The sequence below is a fragment of the Tribolium castaneum genome, chromosome 3 (genome assembly GCF_031307605.1).
Source record: "Tribolium castaneum strain GA2 chromosome 3, icTriCast1.1, whole genome shotgun sequence".
NCBI classification, from domain to species: domain Eukaryota; kingdom Metazoa; phylum Arthropoda; class Insecta; order Coleoptera; family Tenebrionidae; genus Tribolium; species Tribolium castaneum.
Window position 1 is genome coordinate 20,591,071 of NC_087396.1, and position 17,772 is coordinate 20,608,842.

Consider the following 17,772-nt stretch of genomic DNA (forward strand, 5'->3'; position numbering starts at 1 on the left):
TTCGAGTTATTCTCAATTACCGTAAATATAACGCGATAAATAAAAGCAACTTATCGGAAAAAATCCATTTAAAAATACCGCTGGGCGCATGACGTCACCACACTTTTTTGCATTTTCCGAACAATCTGGACGTTTTGTAGCCAGAAATTTAATTGTTTTGTGGATTTTCTCAAAACTCGCGTTTTAAGAGTAGTTTTAGATAGGTTGGTAGTATTGTAGTATTCCTCCGCCGTTTTTGTACGTCATAGTTTGTTGTTCTCTTAAATTCGAATTCAAAACTTGTGTTAAAGATTTGCGCTTATTTTTGTTTAATGCCGGTTTAAAATATTAATAATCGTACATAGTTTGTGGATTATAAACATTTATTAGTGAACATTGATAGTGAATTTGTTTTTGGTTAGGACAAAGGATCACAAGTTAGGATGAGCATTTTATGGAAAATTACAACAGTTCTCCTGGTAAGTGCACATAATTTTAGTTAATTTTTAATTACGGCGTAAATTTCAAACACTTTGGCGGTTCAGAGTGTGAAATATAACACTTTGAAACAAAAATAACTGGCATTTTGTGTGGTACTACTTTTAGTGCGGAGTGTCAGTAACTTGTTTTCGACTAAATAATCGAGTGGGGTCCAAGATTTTTTGCCGTTTTCAGCCCAAAATTCGTATTTTGTAAAAGTTCTTTAAAAACAAGCCGAAATTATGATTTTTCGAGCTTCTACGTTTATGTCCTTCAGTCAAATAAACGCTTTTTTTGCTAAAAAAAAATGTAAACCCCCTATACTGTTGGAAAGCGAAAATCAGTTTAGGAACTTTTTCATTGTTTTGGGCTGGTAGCCCTGTCAGTAGGTTTTGGTAATGAAACAAAAGCTTGATTGCAAGTTTTATTTTATAATTTCTACATCTACAAGCACAGTAATAGAACAATAAAACACCCTAGTGAATTTTCAAGCCAGAAAAGTACTAGACTGTCATTAAATTGAATCCAAAGTAAATAAGCATTAGTTGCCCCCTTGCTTATACTATGAATATTCCTAGCCAATAATACCTGTTCTAATATTATCGAATAGAAATATTCGCACTACTAAAAACATTTTACAATTATATCTCTATACTAGTATAAAAAGAAACCGGTTTTTTATATTTTTTTTCAATTTTTTCCAATATTTTTACCCCTATCGAAGCACATTTATGCTAGAATGCAAACTCGAGAACGTGCTCCTCAATAATGGAGTCATTTCCGGTAACTTGCATCCTAATTGGTAGTTCAATAGCGACGTTTCCTCCACTTTCAATACTGACATTAGCCGGTAAATCCCCCATGACGAAATGCTCCTCCGTCAGCGGCATTATATCCTTCAACAGCACCCAGATACTTTCATCGGCAACCACGTGTACTTTCGCCACGGGAAAACCGTTAAAAGGACTCGCAACTGGAAGAGTATAAGCCCCCATGTTTTCAAAAACGAGCCAATCGCCAAGCCCCATCTCCGGAAGCAAAACCTCCTCAACAACCTGGTCCAACCCGTCACACGTGGGCCCCCAGATGCTACTCGAGTAGTACTTCGACCCGGGGACTTCATGCAACGGCAGGGGAACCACCCGTTGATGATCGTACAAAATACAATTGAAACTTCCATAAACCCCATCATTGATGTAGTACATCCTATGGCGCGTTGTCTCATCTTCGCTGATAACGTCCCGAATCGAATGAATGTTGCAAATGAGCGTGTAGGCAGAACTGACGTAAAAACGCCCCGGTTCTGCGATTATTTCCACAGACGGGTCCGGGAAATAATGATCAAGGGCCGAATTCACAACTTGTGCGATTTCGTCAAGCGAAGTTCCGCGGTCGCCTGGGAACCCCCCGCCAATGTCCAGGAGCGTGAAGTTGTAGCCGAGGGCTTGCCCCAGGTCGAACACTTCACGAGACATGGCAATGGCTCGTTTAAAGACCGAAGGTTCGCGACAGCCCGAGCCCACGTGAAAGCTCACGCCGATCACGTTGAGATTGAGGCTGCGGGCTGTTTGCAGCAGTCGGGGGGCTTCCAGGACGGGGTCGCAGCCGAATTTCATGCCGAGCGGGCATTGGGAGTCGGTGGCGTCGCAACGAATGCGAATGACGAGTTTCGAGTCGGGGTGGAAATTTTTGATTTTGTGGAGTTCGGTTTCATTGTCGAAGGTCATGGTTGAAACGTTGGTGGCTGCAGCATGTCGGATGTGACTTGAGGGCTTGGCGGGATTTGCGAAGATGATGCGGTCAGGGCTGACGCCGAGGGAGAGGACTTTGTTGATCTCGCCTTTGGAAGCGCAGTCGAAGCCGGTGCCCAAAGCGGCAAGGACTTCGAGGACGGTCAGGCTGTCGTTGCATTTAACAGCTACAAAAAGGCAAAAAATATTTTTTTGTCACGTTAGTATTTCGTATTCATAATTCATAATTATTATTGTATTAAAAAAACTAAAACAGAATTTCGTAACAATAATAATTGTTTTCATGAGAGTAGTTTTTCTCTTTCTCTCGGGGGCAAATTACATTTGATTATTTGTAAATATTAATTGAAGCAAGATTGTGTTGGTCAACATGGTCAAAATCCATAATTCTTATCCATGGCTACAAAAATCAAAATAATGAACTCTGGTTCAAACATTAAAGCCCTGTTTAGAGAAGATGTAATTTTAATTTGTGATTATTTTGTTAAGCAAGTTTCTCTAAATCGGTATTGACCACAACATTTTTTTTGTTGAAATGTATGTGTATACTTGATTTTTTTACTACAATACTATAATCTGTTTACATGTTTTTGTATAAGATTTGACTATGCGGCAAACGAATCAAAAAAATTTACGTAGAAACAAAAATTAACATGGCATATTTATCAGTATATTAATTTTACCATAATTAAAGTTGTAGAAAAAACATAAAATTCTCCACACATTTATTTTTGTAATTATCGGTACTTGAGATAAATGACAGATCATAATTCAAAATCCTTCTCCAGTGTTTGCTACAGTGTTCCGCCTAAAACCCACATTAGAAGTATTGTGAGTAGAATAATGAAAAATCTCAATATTCGTCCACAGCTACAATCTGTTAATCTGTCACCTAATGGATTATGGTTGTATATTTTTTTTAGGATTAGTGTTATTCTGAAAATGTGTTTGTATGATAATTTAGAAGCATTATAGAAGCAAATTGTGTCTTAAACTCATAAAAACAATTATTGATTTACTGAAATTCTAATAAACACCAGTTTTTAAAGATGTGTTAATAACTATAATAGCAAATTTAAAATTAGTAGTTGATCTGGAAAGGATTATTAGTTATTACAATAATTAAACGATTGTTTAAATTTGCCCCAGAAATACACGTAAGAAAAAAATATCAATAGCAACTCAAAGCACTTGTTCGAAAATTTTATTTGGAAACACTAAAATAAATGTAATTATCGTGACAAAGATACAAAAACACAAGTCGACAAAAAAAGGATATAAAATTATAGCTACTTTAGAGTTTTTTTTTTTATAATATTTTTTGAAAGCTGTTATTATAGTCTCGTGTTTAAAGGGCGCAGTCAGTGGGATTTAAAACATTTTGAAAGCTTCATTTTTTAAAGTTAATAATAATAAGACAGTCATACTTTGAAAAAATCTGAAAAACTCATGCCACTAGTGTTATTTTTGAGATAATTTACCAGTTCAGCACTCAAAAAAGGCAAAGATTACCTTTTTTGTCTAATTTAGATATTTCTCAGGTTATTACTTTTTGACAAAATTTCTAGAAATAATTAATTAGCGTTTGAGTGGAAAAGATAAAACGGTCGAAACTTTTGACGCAGTTTAGTGGCCTGTTTTAGGAGTGAAAAAAGCTCAAAAGGTACTTGAAACACTCGAAAAAGGCATAAATTTGATTATTTTCTACCTAATTTCCAGATTTTTCAGTTCAGTGGTGATTTAAAAATGTCTTTTCCGACCAAATTTAGTGAAAAAAGGCTAAAATAATTTCTGACTCAATTCTATGACATTTGAGGCCGATTTGGCAAAATCCCGCAAAAATTTCTTCAAATGCTTGAACACTCGAAAAAACCAACAGTTTATTAAATTCTGGGTAACAAATTTAAACTTTCTGTATAAGAAAACAATCCTTTGTTATATGGGCAGTGACAAGAAAACCCATCACATCAAAGAGAAAAATAACTGTGAAGATTATCGGCTTTTATTTAACATTGGAAATAAAAATTTTTCTGATTAGAAGAGAATTAAGGCAACTTTAAAAACAGAAAATTGTCAAATTTAAAAAAAAACTCCTGGAGTAAATATTTACCATAATGTGGTTGTACTCTCGGCAAAAACGCCTTCCAAGTCTTGTGCTTCCTGACTATATCTCCAACGTCGCACACATAAAAAGCTTCTTCCTGTACTCCAGAATCGGCAATGTCCATAATGACGGACCAAACATTAGATTGTGCATCCAAAACGTGAACGCGTTCATCTGTATTTGTGAATTTCATCTTGTTTGTTTGAATTAAAATGGTATAAAGATATAATTATTAAATGTATTTAAGAGTTTGTGTTGTAATAAGCAAGCTGAAAAAACACAAGGAAAAACATGTAGAAAAACTGAAAGAAAAAACCGAAATTTAGACTTACGAGGCAACCTGTGCTCAGAGTTGCTCAGGATGTCTTAAAAAGCGGGTGTTACTTTTTCGCTGCGGGAATCAGCAGTTCCAAGGAGGTTCTCCGTTCAAGAATATTCTCCAATTGTATGGGAGAAATGCACTGCTAGTAGCCGGGGAAGCTTCGTCCACAATGCAACCCTAGAGAAATTATTTTTTGGGTACATTTTCGTACAAAACACTATCATAAGTGCATCAAATAGCACAATTTCCGGTTTGTGATCACGACACGTGGACAATTGAAACTGAGGTAATTTTACCTTGTAAAATGGGCTGAAGTGTACTTTACAAATTGCACATAAGCACATGAAAAAGTCTGTTAAAAAATTGATACTGAGCCAACGTTGACTCAAAAAAGAACGACTTGGGAGACACGACGTGAAAAAATGTTTTGTCAACTCGCTACAAAGTAATATATCGGCTCCCCCCTTAGCTTCATTCCCACCAACCAATTCGCAGTGATCTTCAACCTATAATACTGATACAATATCAGATGTACACAATGCTCGGCCAATGGATTCTTCAGTCTGAAGCACAAAGATAAAGCCGGCTGCTCGATTACTTGCTTCAGTCACAAAATAACGCAACCATTCAAATTTGAACAAAAAGCATTTTGTAATAATTCCGTGAACTTATCTCTTATCATTTCTTCAATTACATTTTTATAAAAATAGTTCCCAGTCTGTAGTAACCGGTTCGTAAATGGGTTCATTTATCTAATTACTGAAAATTGCTCCTAAGCAACAACCTCACTAGTCTAGGAGATAAAGTACTCTGGCTTTGTGAACTTTATTTATCTCAATACATTTCAAGTGATTTATTTATTTAAAAAAAAATTAAGTGGCTGACGCTGACACACTTCTTTGTATTTTCTCGAGCAAATACTCAATGCGGCCTTTCATAACCGGCTGTCCCTTCTTAGTCTTCTTGTTCAGTTTCTTGAACTTTTCCAATTTTTCCTTGTGGTATTTCCGCAACGCTTCCTCCTTCTCCGCCTTCTTCCGCAGAAACTCGGCTCTTTTGGCCTCCTTTTCGTCCCTTTCTTCCTGCATTCGCTCCTTGAAGCTCTTCCTGCGACGTTTAGGCCCACTTTCTTGCTCAATTACTTCTTCATTCGCTTCCCCTTTTTCTCTTCGCTCCTCCTCTTCGTAAATTTTGTTAACATCGAATTGATTTTTTTCGCGATTCTGCTCTTTGCAGTAACCGTGTCTGATGTATTCCGTCCGTTTGTCGTTCCATTTTTCTAATTTCTTTTTGAAACTGTATTTTTCCGCGCGCCATTTACTTTTATTAAAGGCTTTTTTCTTGGCGGAACCCTCACCAGAGGTTGAGGGTTTGATACCAACTTTGGATGTTTTGCGAAAGAAATTATCTCCGGTCTTTTGGCCCCTGTCTCGTGTCACTTTATTTTTCGCCATTTACCTAAAATTAAGCATTTTTCTGACGCAATTTAACGCAATCTCATTTTTGTGTTCAGTCTAATCCAGTCGGCTGATATTCATTCATTTGACAGATTTATTAATCAGGCGCAAACTTTCTTTGTCAATGCCAAATGAGTTACAGTTTTTTTCCACCTAACATAAAGTGATTCGTCTGTTGGAAATTTATGGCTTATTATAATCATTACTCACTAGTAAATCAAACCAATTAAAACGTACAACTTAGGCCCCACGTGAGACTCAAACATTGTCTCCGAATTCGTACAATAAATCTCAAGGTTGCTTAAACTGGACGCGAAGAAACAACAATCTAACGCAAAAACTGTGCTATTTTTCGCACGATAGGGTGAAAATCCGCTGGAAGGGTCACTTACCTTCGGAAGCCACCCTTTGGGTTGGCGTGAGCGTTTTGGCGGAATTTTGAGTTTTTGCAGATACAAGTGTATAAAAAACACTTTATTCCTTCGTCAGTCAACAATTTTGCACGGTTTTTTCGCGATTTTGTTACACACCATACCGTCAAAGGTAAAACCTCTTGCAAAAAAGAACGTCAACGGTTTGACAGCTGTTACGTTGACAGACGACACAAGTGGCGACATCTGCATTGCCATTATTGATTTTCATTTAAATTTATTTATAATTTTTTTTACAAAGAAATACCGGGAAGTGTGTGTCATCCCATATCTGTTATGACCAGTTTCAACTGCTAATTGCCTGTTTACGACATGAGTGGGCGATTTTATTAGGACAGTGGGTGCAATGTTGGTTGCCTGAGACCAGGGGTTAATTTTTTTTAAAGGAGATTTTGAAAAATAATAATACGAAAATAAGGTTTTTATTTGTGTAATATCATGAAAAACAAATTTCTATAGTAATTAAGATCAGTTCTTGCCCCTCAATAAGTGAGGTCATCGTCATAGCTTTTAATTTTTTCTTTTGGTTTGAGTAATACAAAGCCACTTTCGTCACTTTCCTTGAAAAAGTCGTCAAAGCCCAGCTGAAACAATAAATTGAACGGAATAACTTGATTTATGGCAAAATAGTTATGCTTACTGGGGGGCACTTCATTTCGGTGCAAGAATACTGCCGCCCATCTCCACTGCATCTGCAAGTGTTGCAATCGATTTTGAATTTAGATAATGGTTTACAAATCGTCGCCTCTTAAAATTAAATTGGAGCAAAGTTGGTTAAAATGCAATCAATTTACCAGATGTGACGAAAAAACAAACTAAAAGTGCGACACACGCCACAAAAACCGTTCCGTTGAATAACTTCATTTGTTGTTGGAATTTTTACACTGATATGATGCTGCGATATGTCCACTTTATGTAGCAATAGTCATGTCTGGTAGAAGGGACAGTTTTATAGCTTTTTATCACATGCGAGTAATTGTAAACAATTCTTGCAACTTGAAATTTATTAAGAAGGCTAAATTTTTCTTATAAAACGCATCAGTCAGTACAGTTTAAAAACATAAAAGTTTTGTTTATGGAAACTCAAAAATACAAAAAAGTAATACTGATATTGTTTAACACAATAAAAATGTGATTTATTCTGTAATGTCCTAAAAACAGAAAAAAAGAATAGCACGTTTGATTTTTTACATTTGTTTTATTGACATTAAAAAATGCCTTGTTAATTGCCTTTTTTGCTGTTTTCTTTTGCCTAACTTAACTTAACCCTATCCAACAGATTTGTTGACCAGTTTTCGTCTCTGCGCACTCCCACACTTGTGTTGTGTCAGTTCCCCAACTCTAATAAATATTTGAAATGTTTTGTATCGAATTTTTTTCTTTTCGTTATTGGAGACACGGTGCTTAAAGACGATCCCCTTTATGCTCCTGCGTAGTGGTCCAATTTCTAGACGATCACATCAAAAATTTAACGTTCTGACAAGGCCAGCAGAGCCCAGAACGGTCACACTATTTATACTCAAACAATGAGAAAGTAGGCATGCTCCTAGTTATTTTATTGATTCAATTTATTATTTAAATCAAACGCAACAGTATCAAGTGGTGAGTGTAATTAGAATTTTACTTGCACCCGAAAAAATTTCAGAAATAGGTCGAGCACAATTGACTCACCCTGTACAATTATAAAAAAAATCGAATTCTATGTGGCAATAAACCTCGGGACTTTACAACTGCGTTTTGTGACGTTTGATTTCTGTGTAAAAGAAGTTATCACAAGTAGCGCATAAAAATTCAAAAGCACTTTTTTTTTATACATTCAGTTTTGTAAAAATGAACTGATACATAGTTACAACTTGGCGTAATCGCAATTTTTATCTTGCAAGCGTAAATGAGCTGACGCAATAAAGTTTGTTTTGCCTTAGTCACCATTTCGAACCACCATTTCTGTCTCAATAATCGAAAATGTCGCAAATTTGCGACTTTTACGACAACCAGAACGTTCTAATAACCGGAGGAACGGGCTTTTTGGGCAAGGTTTTAATCGAGCGCCTCCTCCGGGCCACAAATATCGCCCAAATTTTTCTTTTGATTCGGCCCAAAAGAGGCAAAGACGCCGAAACGAGACTGTTCGACATGCTGGACAATGTCGTAAGTATCAACGACAGGACACAAAAATTTCACCCTTTAAAAGTATTTCAACAAAGTCAGAGCCGAAAATCCGAATTTCAAAACCCGAATCAGCGTCGTAGAAGGCGACTGCGTTTCGGACAAGTTGGGATTGTCTCTTCAGGACTCGGAAAAGTTGGTGGCAAAAGTCAATATCGTGTTTCACGTCGCTGCCACGGTGCAGTTCAATGGGAATATCAAAAGTGCCTACCAGATTAATGTAGAGGGGACCAAAAATTTGCTCAAGTTGTGCCAAAAAATGAAAAATTTGAAAGTGGGTAGCGTTTTGGGCGGAAATAAATATTGACTAATTTTTTGTAGAGTGTAGTTCACGTTTCAACGGCGTTTTCCAACTGCCATCTAGACACAATTGACGAAGTTTTTTATAATTATGACTTGGGGTACGACCAAGTCAGGGTCATGCTCCAGGATTTAACACCAAAACAAGCTGATGAACTCTCCCAAAAGTATTTATTTAGTCGAGAAATTTGGTTTTGTTTTATATTTTTTTACAGAATATTGGACGGTTGGCCAAACACTTATGCCTTCACTAAAGCCCTGGCTGAGGCTATGATTGCGTCAGAAGCCAAAGACCTCCCTATTGGGGTGTTTAGGCCGGCCATTGGTAATTTCTTATCTTTACTAAGCATTTAATAATAACAATAATAATAATAATAATGACAAAAATAAATGTTGTAATATTACAAAAAAAGAAACAAGAAAAGCAGGTAATCTTACAAATAAAAATAACGGAATAAATAAATTTAATAACTGGGAATGCATGTAAAAAAATGAAATTAGAGTAAACAAACGAAAAGGTTTTTTCTCTTTCTAGCCTTTTTTTGTTAATAACAGTAGGGTTTTTTCTTTTTTTTTCTTTTGGCATCTTCTCGATGACTTGTACGCAAAATAATTACGTTTCTGATAAAAAACAGGCATAAATAATGTAAATTTTGTCTTAATAATTTAGTGATTCTTTTGCCTGGTTTAGCGAAATCTCCGGTGAGTCTGATGAGTTTGCAGCTCAAAAGTGTGTTTAAACGCTCCGACAATGCAAAAATTAGATCATTTTAACAGACTATATTTATTTTTCGGTTAATTTTCAAATTCAAAAATTATCATGTTTGTTTTATACAAAGTTTTGCTAAATAGTAACTGATGCATTTTTCATTACACAATAATTTTTGACACAATAATTATGTGAATTATTCGCTTACTTTTTAAGAAATTTTGCGCAATAATTGAGTTTTTGCTCAATAAACGCTTAAAAAAGGTAAATTTTTGGTCATTTTCAACCAAATTTGGTGTTTTTTTTTTTCGTTCTAATTAATAAAAACAGAAAAAAACTGGATTTTTAGTCTAAAAATGTGTTTTAATCTTCAGAACTTGCAAAAATAATGTCATTTTAGACATAATTCTTTGTTTTATTGGCTTCCTTTTTAAGAAATTTTGCGCAATAATTAAGTTTTTTGCTGAATAAACGTTTAGAAAAAGTAAATTTTTGGTCATTTTCGACCAAATTTCGTGTTTTTTTTGTTCTAGTCTTATAAAACAGGAAGAAAAACTTGATTTTTGGTCTAAAAACGTGTTTAAATCCTCAGAACTTGCAAAAATAATGTCATTTTAGACATAATACTGTGATTTATTGGCTTCCTTTTTAAGAAATTTTGCGCAATAATTGAGTTTTTGCTCAATAAACGCTTAGAAAAAGTGAATTTTTGGTCATTTTCAACCAAATTTGGTGTTTTTTTCGTTCTAATTAATAAAAACAGAAAAAAACCTGGATTTTTAGTCTAAAAATGTGTTTTAATCTTCAGAACTTGCAAAAATAATGTCATTTTAGACATAATTCTGTGATTTATTGGCTTACTTTTTAAGAAATTTTGCGCAATAATTAAGTTTTTGTGGAATAAATGCTTAGAAGTGGCAAATGTTTGGTCATTTTCGACCAAATCTGGTGATTTGTTCGTTCTAGTTTAATAAAAACAAGAAGAAAGACTTAAAACTCAATTTGAAAATTGTTAGGACACGAGCCGTAGTCGAGTGTCGTAACGAACACGACAATAAAATAACAGTCACGTGAAATATGTAACTACGCCAGTAGAAAGCACAATTTTTGCAGTCACTTCGACGTACAAAGACCCAATCGAAAACTGGAATGACAGTTACGGAGGTCCGAACAGTATCCTAGTAGCCGCTGGTATGGGCTACCTTCGTTTGTGCCCATGTGACCCTAGATCGTACATGGAAGCAGTTCCGGCCGACTTGACCATTGCCTCCTTGATTGCAGTAGCTTGGGACATTTACAACAAAAACAAAACGGAAATTCCTGTCTATAACTACGTTTCCTCGATCGATAACCCGATAACCTACTACGAATTTTTCCATTTCAACGCAATGTATTTCCCGTTCTACCCTCTCACAAAGGCACAATGGGCGCCAAAAAGCCGTACCATGAAAAAAACACTGCCTTATCACGTCTTAAGACTTCTCTATCACTATGTTCCCGCCTTGATTCTGGATTTTTTCCGAGTGGTACGGTTCCAAAAACCGGAAATGCTGTCCCGGATTAGGAAACTCCACACACTATTGGGCTTGCTTAGTTTTTACAACGAGAAAAAGTGGAAGTTTTCGAACAAAAACGTTAAACTCCTCTGGGAGAAGATGAATGAGGGTGACCGGGAGTTGTACAATTTTGATATTTCGACCGTCCAGTGGATACACTATTTTAGGAACTACTACAAGGGTTTGAGGGTTTATTTACTGAAGGACGATTTGAGTACTTTGCCGCAGGCGAGGAAAAAAATGAAAAGGTGCGAATGATTTAGTTATTGTGATGCACTTTCGGGTGTTTTTAGGTTCGAGTTTTTGCACAATCTGGCGCTGTTTGGAATTTATTTCCTTGTGATGAATTTGATTTGGATCACATTTTCGAAAATGTACTCATCATTTTAGAAAACTGTACAACAGTAATAAGTCAAGACTGTCTATATTAATTTTTACACCACTTGTGCATTACAAATCGTTGAGATTTGAAACATATTTTTAATAAATGTATGTTCGAAATAATTGGTGTTTTTATTCATGACCCAAAAAAAAATTCTACAAATGAGTGTTCTTTTGTCAAATTGACAATAACGCCAATCAAAATTATAGTGCTCTAATAAAATCATTGAATAAGTAGAAACACAAAAAGAATCGCTCTTTGGATAAGGAAAATGTGAAGGTAAATGAAATACACTTGGAAAAGCGCTCCTTAATTTATAATTTCACTTTCTTTAGATAATCATGTTAAAAGACACGTTCTTGTTTATAGTTATCTATTTTTTCACCATTGCAAAACATCATACAAACGGCTTAAAATGCGAACTAAGAGGTATAATGTGGGCGATATGTCTTCATCCCCACATTACCGTTTTTTAGGGTTGGTAAATAACAAAGTCCAGTGCATTCTTCACGACCGTGGAATCAACCCCTTCGATAAAAGCGAAAATAGCATCGCTCGTCTATTGAAAAAAATGCAAAGAGACAGAGAAAAACCGAAAGACTTGTGGAGATACACTTATGGTCTAGACTCAAACAAGACGTTTTTCCCCGGAAATGAGCCGAAAGAATTCAAGAAATACGTTCGTGCCACTACTCCAGGTAGGGAGGGTGAAGATGCCCATTATGAGACACCTTTTTAATTTTTTTTCTAATTCGAATATTTTTTATTGAACGATTCGAATTTGTATCTTAGTCTAAAAGTTTAATTTTCTCAAATATGTGAAGTCTGTTTAAAATAGGAGACAGTATTAAAGGTAAATTAAAGGCATTGGTTTAAAAAACAGCTTTGTCTTAAGTGATATACTGAAAGCGCTTATTACAATAGTGAAAACCGTTTCTCTGTATCTGCTCTCTAACTCAAGTTATTTCGATTTAAAGTTGGAATTATGACGTCATAACCGCCTAGTGAGCAGTTGGTCCAATCTTAAGTGACACTCACAACTTGAGAAAATTTCTGAGATGTTCAAAATTTATAACAGAAATCGGTTTAGAAAGTGGTTAATTTTTGATTTTGTGGAAAATTTTTGGTAATTGAGAAAGTTCAGAATGATAAGAGGCGGCTGTGACGTCATGATTTCTTCTTTCCAAGCGATTATCTCGCTTATTTTTCATCGCAGGAAATTTCGAAAAGGACCTATTGGTATAGAATGAACTATATTTTCAATTTCCGTTAAAACAATATATAATATAAAAAAATAAGCATAACAAACTTCCTAAAACAAAGTAGCAATTTTTCGTAAAACAAATTAACATTTTCTGTTAAAATAAACAATTAATTCAAAAATCCTTTTGGGATTTTAGGAAGTGTAACTTATTCCCAGAGAAACTTTTTTGATTTAATTTTCCCGTATTAGTTGTTTTTTTACAGCCAGTTTTCAAGTGTTTCAATTAATTTAAAAATTTGACCGTTGCATAAAAACTTATGCCACAGTACCCCAGTTGATATATTTTTTTTTTAAATTCTTTGACTTGTAAAAAAGCCACTGTCTTATAATAGGCACCTTTACCCCCCATAACTGAATCACCCCCAAAGCCAAATAGGCACTAGGTGGTGTGGCGATGTGGACAGAGAGGGTGCCTTAACCTACGACGATTTAGTGCTATTCCTGCGAACCGACAACTGTTGTAAAGCACATGAATCCTGCCATTTGGTTATAGAAGGCAAGGAGAAGAAACACAAATTGATAAATGAGGGATTATTACGACGGTATCACTGCGAATGCGAAAAACAATTCCGCGAGTGTTTGAAAAAAGCCCAAAGTAACATTGCAAATAAAATCGGCTTCACATATTTCACCCTGTTTGGACCCCAATGCTTCAGGGAGGATTTTCCCAAAACTAACTGCACTAAAACGATCATGTAAACGCGCAACTGTTTATTTTCCCTGTACTTGTGGTTTTCAGGGGCAGGTGTGCCGCTTATGCGTACGAGAGGGAAAAAGGCAAAAAATACCAGTGGTTTGATATTGCGACGTATCACTGAAAACGGGTTATTGTAGTAATTATTTTTTGACAGTCTTTTGTTGGGATTCACGTGAAAAACGGAAAATAACGAATGATTTGTAATAAATGTGCGTCACGTGGACACTTAATTTTATTATGATGTTTGATGAAAAAAGCAAAACCCTCATTTGTCTATAATTGTAATTATACACCAATCAGTCTAATTGAAAAAAGCCGACGTTCGAAATTACGGATTCGCTACATTGTTATTACTTTTGCATGCTTTATTTGCCTGATGTATAAAAGAGGAAGTATCGGAACTGGTCCATAAGTGACGTACAGTCGTTGAAAAAGGTAATTTCTAGACGGGTTTTGGTGTTGGAACCTAACTGTAGTCAGATGGGGTTGGATAAACTAATCCTGAAGGTGCTCCTCATGTGTGCCCTGTTCCTAACTGTCTATACCCGTAGATGTAGAACTCGTAACAGAACTAGAATTTGTGTTAAGGATGAGGTACGTGGAGCAGGTTTTTTGACCGATTTTCACCCCAAAATTCCAGCCAGCGTCGATTTTTCTTGACAAATTATTCTCCTCATAAAAATGACAACGCCAGAATGGATCTCCAACAACCTTTTTCAAAAAGCTCTCAACAACTATTTCAACGAAGACCTCCAACTTGTCACGTTCACTAGCACCAACGCCGTACCAGAGGGCGACAACTACACCAGTGACCTGTTCCGGTCCACCCTTATCTACATCAACCCCAAAAAGTTAGCCCCAACCCAAAAAATACAATTTTGATAAGCAATTTTCAGAAAAACCAAACACTCCCTGTCTGTTATTGTCAAGTGTGGGAACGACGACGGCGGTGTTAAGACAGACCTGGCCAAAAAACTGCACCTCTTTGACAAGGAAATCGAAATGTTTACGCGCACTTTTCCGGCAATTTACGAAATTTTGGGTATTTTTTTTGCAAGTTTTTGCTATTTTTTTTGTGTTTTTTTTGGAATAGGTGAGCATTACACGCTTTCGTCCAAGTGTCTCTATGCCTGTAATGACCCCCATTCGGTGATCGTGCTTGAGGATTTAACTACTCTAAATTTTGAAATGTTGCCGAGACATATTGGCTTTGACCTTGAACATTGCTGCAAAGTTGTGGAAAAAATGGCACAAATGCATGCAGCTTCGGTTATTATGTATGAAAATGACCCTTCTTTGGTTAAATGTTACGCGGAGGGGTTGTATGCCGATAACGAAATGATAAGGGAGTGGGTGAGTAAAACTACAGTAAAACCTCTTTCAAGCGAACCTTTTCAATTTTTAAACCATTTAAATGTGATTTAAAAAAAAATTCAACACCTCTTCCACCTGTTGTTGTTGTTTTGTACGGTAAAATAAGAAATTGGTATTACAGTAGAGCCTCGATTATCCGTGCAAAATCAGATTTTTCAGTTTCTTTTATAAGTTTTTTGCCGTTTCAAAATCCCCATTAGATTATGTGTTTGATAATTATATTCCATGTAAGTTTTTTATTAGCTTTTTTTTACTTCAATTTTTCAATGATTTGTGGTAATATTTTGAGCAAAAATTAAACAAAAAATCTAGTTTTAACAATTTCAAGACACTCATTTTGATCTATAACGTTTTGTACCGAAAACTACAAATATCTAAAGGCAAATATCAAACCTATTATACGAAAAACTCAAGAAATTCTAAAGATTTCATCGAAACAAAGTAAAAATATGTAAGATTGCCTGGAAAATTGCAAAACTTGATCCTCGCCGAAAATTTTAAAACTGTAAAATTACATAGAAAATGTGTTATTTTCTCAGAATTTAAGTGATTTTCGCTAGATTGTAGGGATTGTGTCGAATTACAATTGAATTAGGACATCCCTTAATTTTCATTTGTTACATATTTTCGGACGTTTTGCACACGTAAAAATTTTTTGAATTCGAATATTTTTCATGTAAATAAAGTGGAAAATTTCGTCTAAAATCCGTTATTTTTATAAATTTTTGCTGAATAGCTCAGAAAATATTTAATCGTATATTTTGCCAAAACATGTCAGGGAGGCCAACTAGTCTTTTTTGTTGTTGTTTTAAGAGACTTAAATTGTTTTTGATTGAGAAACAAAGTACCGAGAACTTAAAAAAATTGTGATTGTATGGAGAAGAAAGCATTATTTCTTTTTTTTTTCATATGTGAGCATTTTTCAACGAATGACTTATAAATTCGAGAAAATAAAACATTTAAAATTAAAAAAGTACTCTTGATTTTTTTATTCATAGGTAGTTAGAAATTTTGTGAAACGGTTTTGTTTTTTAAAATTCTGTTTTGAAAAAAAGTGTCATTAAATAAAATAATATCAAGACGAACGCACAGTCAGAGGAAGAATTTAAATATTGCTCCAACTGTGAGCAGCTCATTTTTAATAAAAAATAATACTTTAATAATTTTAATAAATTATTATACCTGTTTGTTATTCGTACACATTTACGAGTAATAATAAAGCATTCAAAATATTTCGAAGGACAAGAACAATAAACAAACAAAAGTTGTGGACATGTAAATGTAAATTGTAAATTTTTTTATCATACTGTTGACTTGGGGAAGTCTGTTAAAAAAAAGTTTTTTGCAAAAACAAAACAAACAATGCATGGAACTTACTTAAACAAAAACAATTAGCCTTTATAAAATAAAGCAAGAACGAAAAGATTTTTGTTCTTTTTTTGTGTTTAAGTGTAATATGACAGTGTTTTCATGTTAATTATACAAAAAGAAAATTATAAAAAAACAATTGCCGCTTATAAAATAAGTCAAGAACAAAGGTAAAGCCCATTATGTTTCAGTATCTTTTTTAATTTTTTTTTGTTATTTTTTTTTATTACCAGAAAAACAAGTGAACAAAATGTCGGTTGTCATTAAAGAATTAAGAATGACGTCGCAACTCAAAAACAAACAAACAACAAGTGTCTTTATGATGTCAAATTGTAGCATTAAATAAAATAAAATTAGATAAGAAGATTTTTTTAAATCGTTTAATAACAAGGATATGAATTTTGTTCGTTACTTCTGGTTCAGTCTGTATTCCAACAAATATGTTGGAAAACTGAGACATGAAAACAAAATAATATACAAGGTACCGAGACAATATTTTTCCAAAACTTTAATTTCATTTTACTCAAAATAATGTTTTTGTCAGTTATAACCCTTCAATTATGAAAGGTCTATAACAATTTGATTAACTTAAAAAATACTCCGAAAAATGCCCTTTACATTATGAAATCCAATTTAAATATCAAAAACTGGGGTCCCACTTTTTAAAAACATTAACTTCTTATTCATTTGAGCGCTAAAATTGCGAAGTGAAACGGCCATAAACACACAATACTTTAATATGAGCGCCCTCTATTGCTAGAATTGTTAGGTAAGCGCCGGCTACGGCGCCTTAAGCGACGCTTGTAGCCGCTGGCCAGGTTTCGAAAAGTACGGCTACAAGCTGTCAGCCCTTGGCGACGAGGCCCTCGAGCGCGGCTTCAAAGCCACCAAGAGACGCCTAGGCGGCTTCAATGTCCTCAACCATGGCGACTTGTGGGTGAATAACATGATGTTTTCCTACCACCAAGACGGCAAACTGAAGGACATGCGATTTGTCGACTTCCAAATGAACATTTTCACGAGCCCTGCGATCGATCTGCACTATTTCATCGCAACGAGCACCAAAGTCGAGGTCAAGCTTGAGTGCATTGAGATCATTTTGGACCACTATTACGCCCAGTTGCTGGCAAATCTGGCCAGACTCCAGTACTCGCTGGAGAGGGTCCCCACGCGGGAGCAGTTCAAGAAGGACTACAACGCACGGGCGTTCTACGGCCTCATGGGGGCTGCCACGGTCCTCGCTTTCGTCAAAGCTTCGAGCCGGAAGGACGCCTCGTTCGAAAGCGTGATGCGGGATGGGAGCGTGGACGGCTTTCGCTACCATGCTTACAATAACGAACGGTACAGGAAGCACATGGAGCACCTGTTGCCCTATTATGACAGTTTCGGGATCCTAGACTAATTCAATAAATAATGCAAATTGTTGAAATCG

At 35.4% G+C, this 17,772-nt stretch overlaps 4 protein-coding genes across 15 annotated transcripts; 2 read left to right on the plus strand and 2 right to left on the minus strand.

Moving 5' to 3' along the window:
* Positions 1 to 111: 111 nt before the first annotated feature.
* On the plus strand, positions 112 to 17,769 carry LOC103314843 (hypothetical protein). Of its 11 annotated transcripts, none has more exons than XR_010333419.1 (11): positions 112 to 458; positions 8,447 to 8,672; positions 8,716 to 8,964; positions 9,012 to 9,157; positions 9,206 to 9,315; positions 10,813 to 11,503; positions 11,549 to 11,916; positions 11,973 to 12,066; positions 12,114 to 12,335; positions 13,278 to 13,596; positions 13,641 to 13,833. XR_010333419.1 is itself a non-coding variant. In XM_064355602.1 (10 exons), the coding sequence occupies exons 7-10, from the start codon at positions 14,280 to 14,282 to the stop codon at positions 17,740 to 17,742; spliced, it is 1,209 nt and encodes a 402-aa protein (XP_064211672.1). In that variant the 5' UTR covers positions 11,797 to 11,916; positions 11,973 to 12,066; positions 12,114 to 12,335; positions 13,278 to 13,596; positions 13,641 to 14,033; positions 14,150 to 14,192; positions 14,239 to 14,279; the 3' UTR covers positions 17,743 to 17,769. The 11 variants fall into 11 exon arrangements, 2 of the variants coding, with proteins under 2 accessions (XP_064211672.1, XP_015836807.1); XR_010333422.1 differs by lacking the exon at positions 112 to 458 and having other exon boundaries at positions 7,300 to 8,672; positions 13,641 to 13,694; positions 13,753 to 13,833; XR_010333420.1 differs by lacking the exon at positions 112 to 458 and adding an exon at positions 7,300 to 8,126.
* Positions 871 to 6,713, minus strand: LOC656985 (ornithine decarboxylase 1). 2 transcript variants are annotated; one of them, XM_963478.4, is made up of 4 exons: positions 6,486 to 6,713; positions 4,647 to 4,813; positions 4,321 to 4,583; positions 871 to 2,377 (listed from the first exon to the last, which is right to left on the minus strand). In XM_963478.4, exons 3-4 carry the CDS (start codon positions 4,505 to 4,507, stop codon positions 1,194 to 1,196), a joined length of 1,371 nt encoding a protein of 456 aa, XP_968571.4. In that variant the 5' UTR covers positions 4,508 to 4,583; positions 4,647 to 4,813; positions 6,486 to 6,713; the 3' UTR covers positions 871 to 1,193. The 2 variants fall into 2 exon arrangements, with proteins under 2 accessions (XP_968571.4, XP_008200143.2); XM_008201921.3 differs by lacking the exon at positions 6,486 to 6,713 and adding an exon at positions 4,933 to 5,091.
* On the minus strand, positions 5,509 to 6,090 carry LOC657065 (thyroid transcription factor 1-associated protein 26). The gene has a single exon (XM_015981302.2). The coding sequence runs from the start codon at positions 6,088 to 6,090 to the stop codon at positions 5,509 to 5,511; it is 582 nt and encodes a 193-aa protein (XP_015836788.1).
* LOC103314858 (phospholipase A2) lies at positions 12,053 to 13,719 on the plus strand. The gene is made up of 3 exons (XM_064355304.1): positions 12,053 to 12,335; positions 13,278 to 13,596; positions 13,641 to 13,719. Exons 1-3 carry the CDS (start codon positions 12,053 to 12,055, stop codon positions 13,717 to 13,719), a joined length of 681 nt encoding a protein of 226 aa, XP_064211374.1.
* Positions 17,770 to 17,772: the final 3 nt, after the last annotated feature.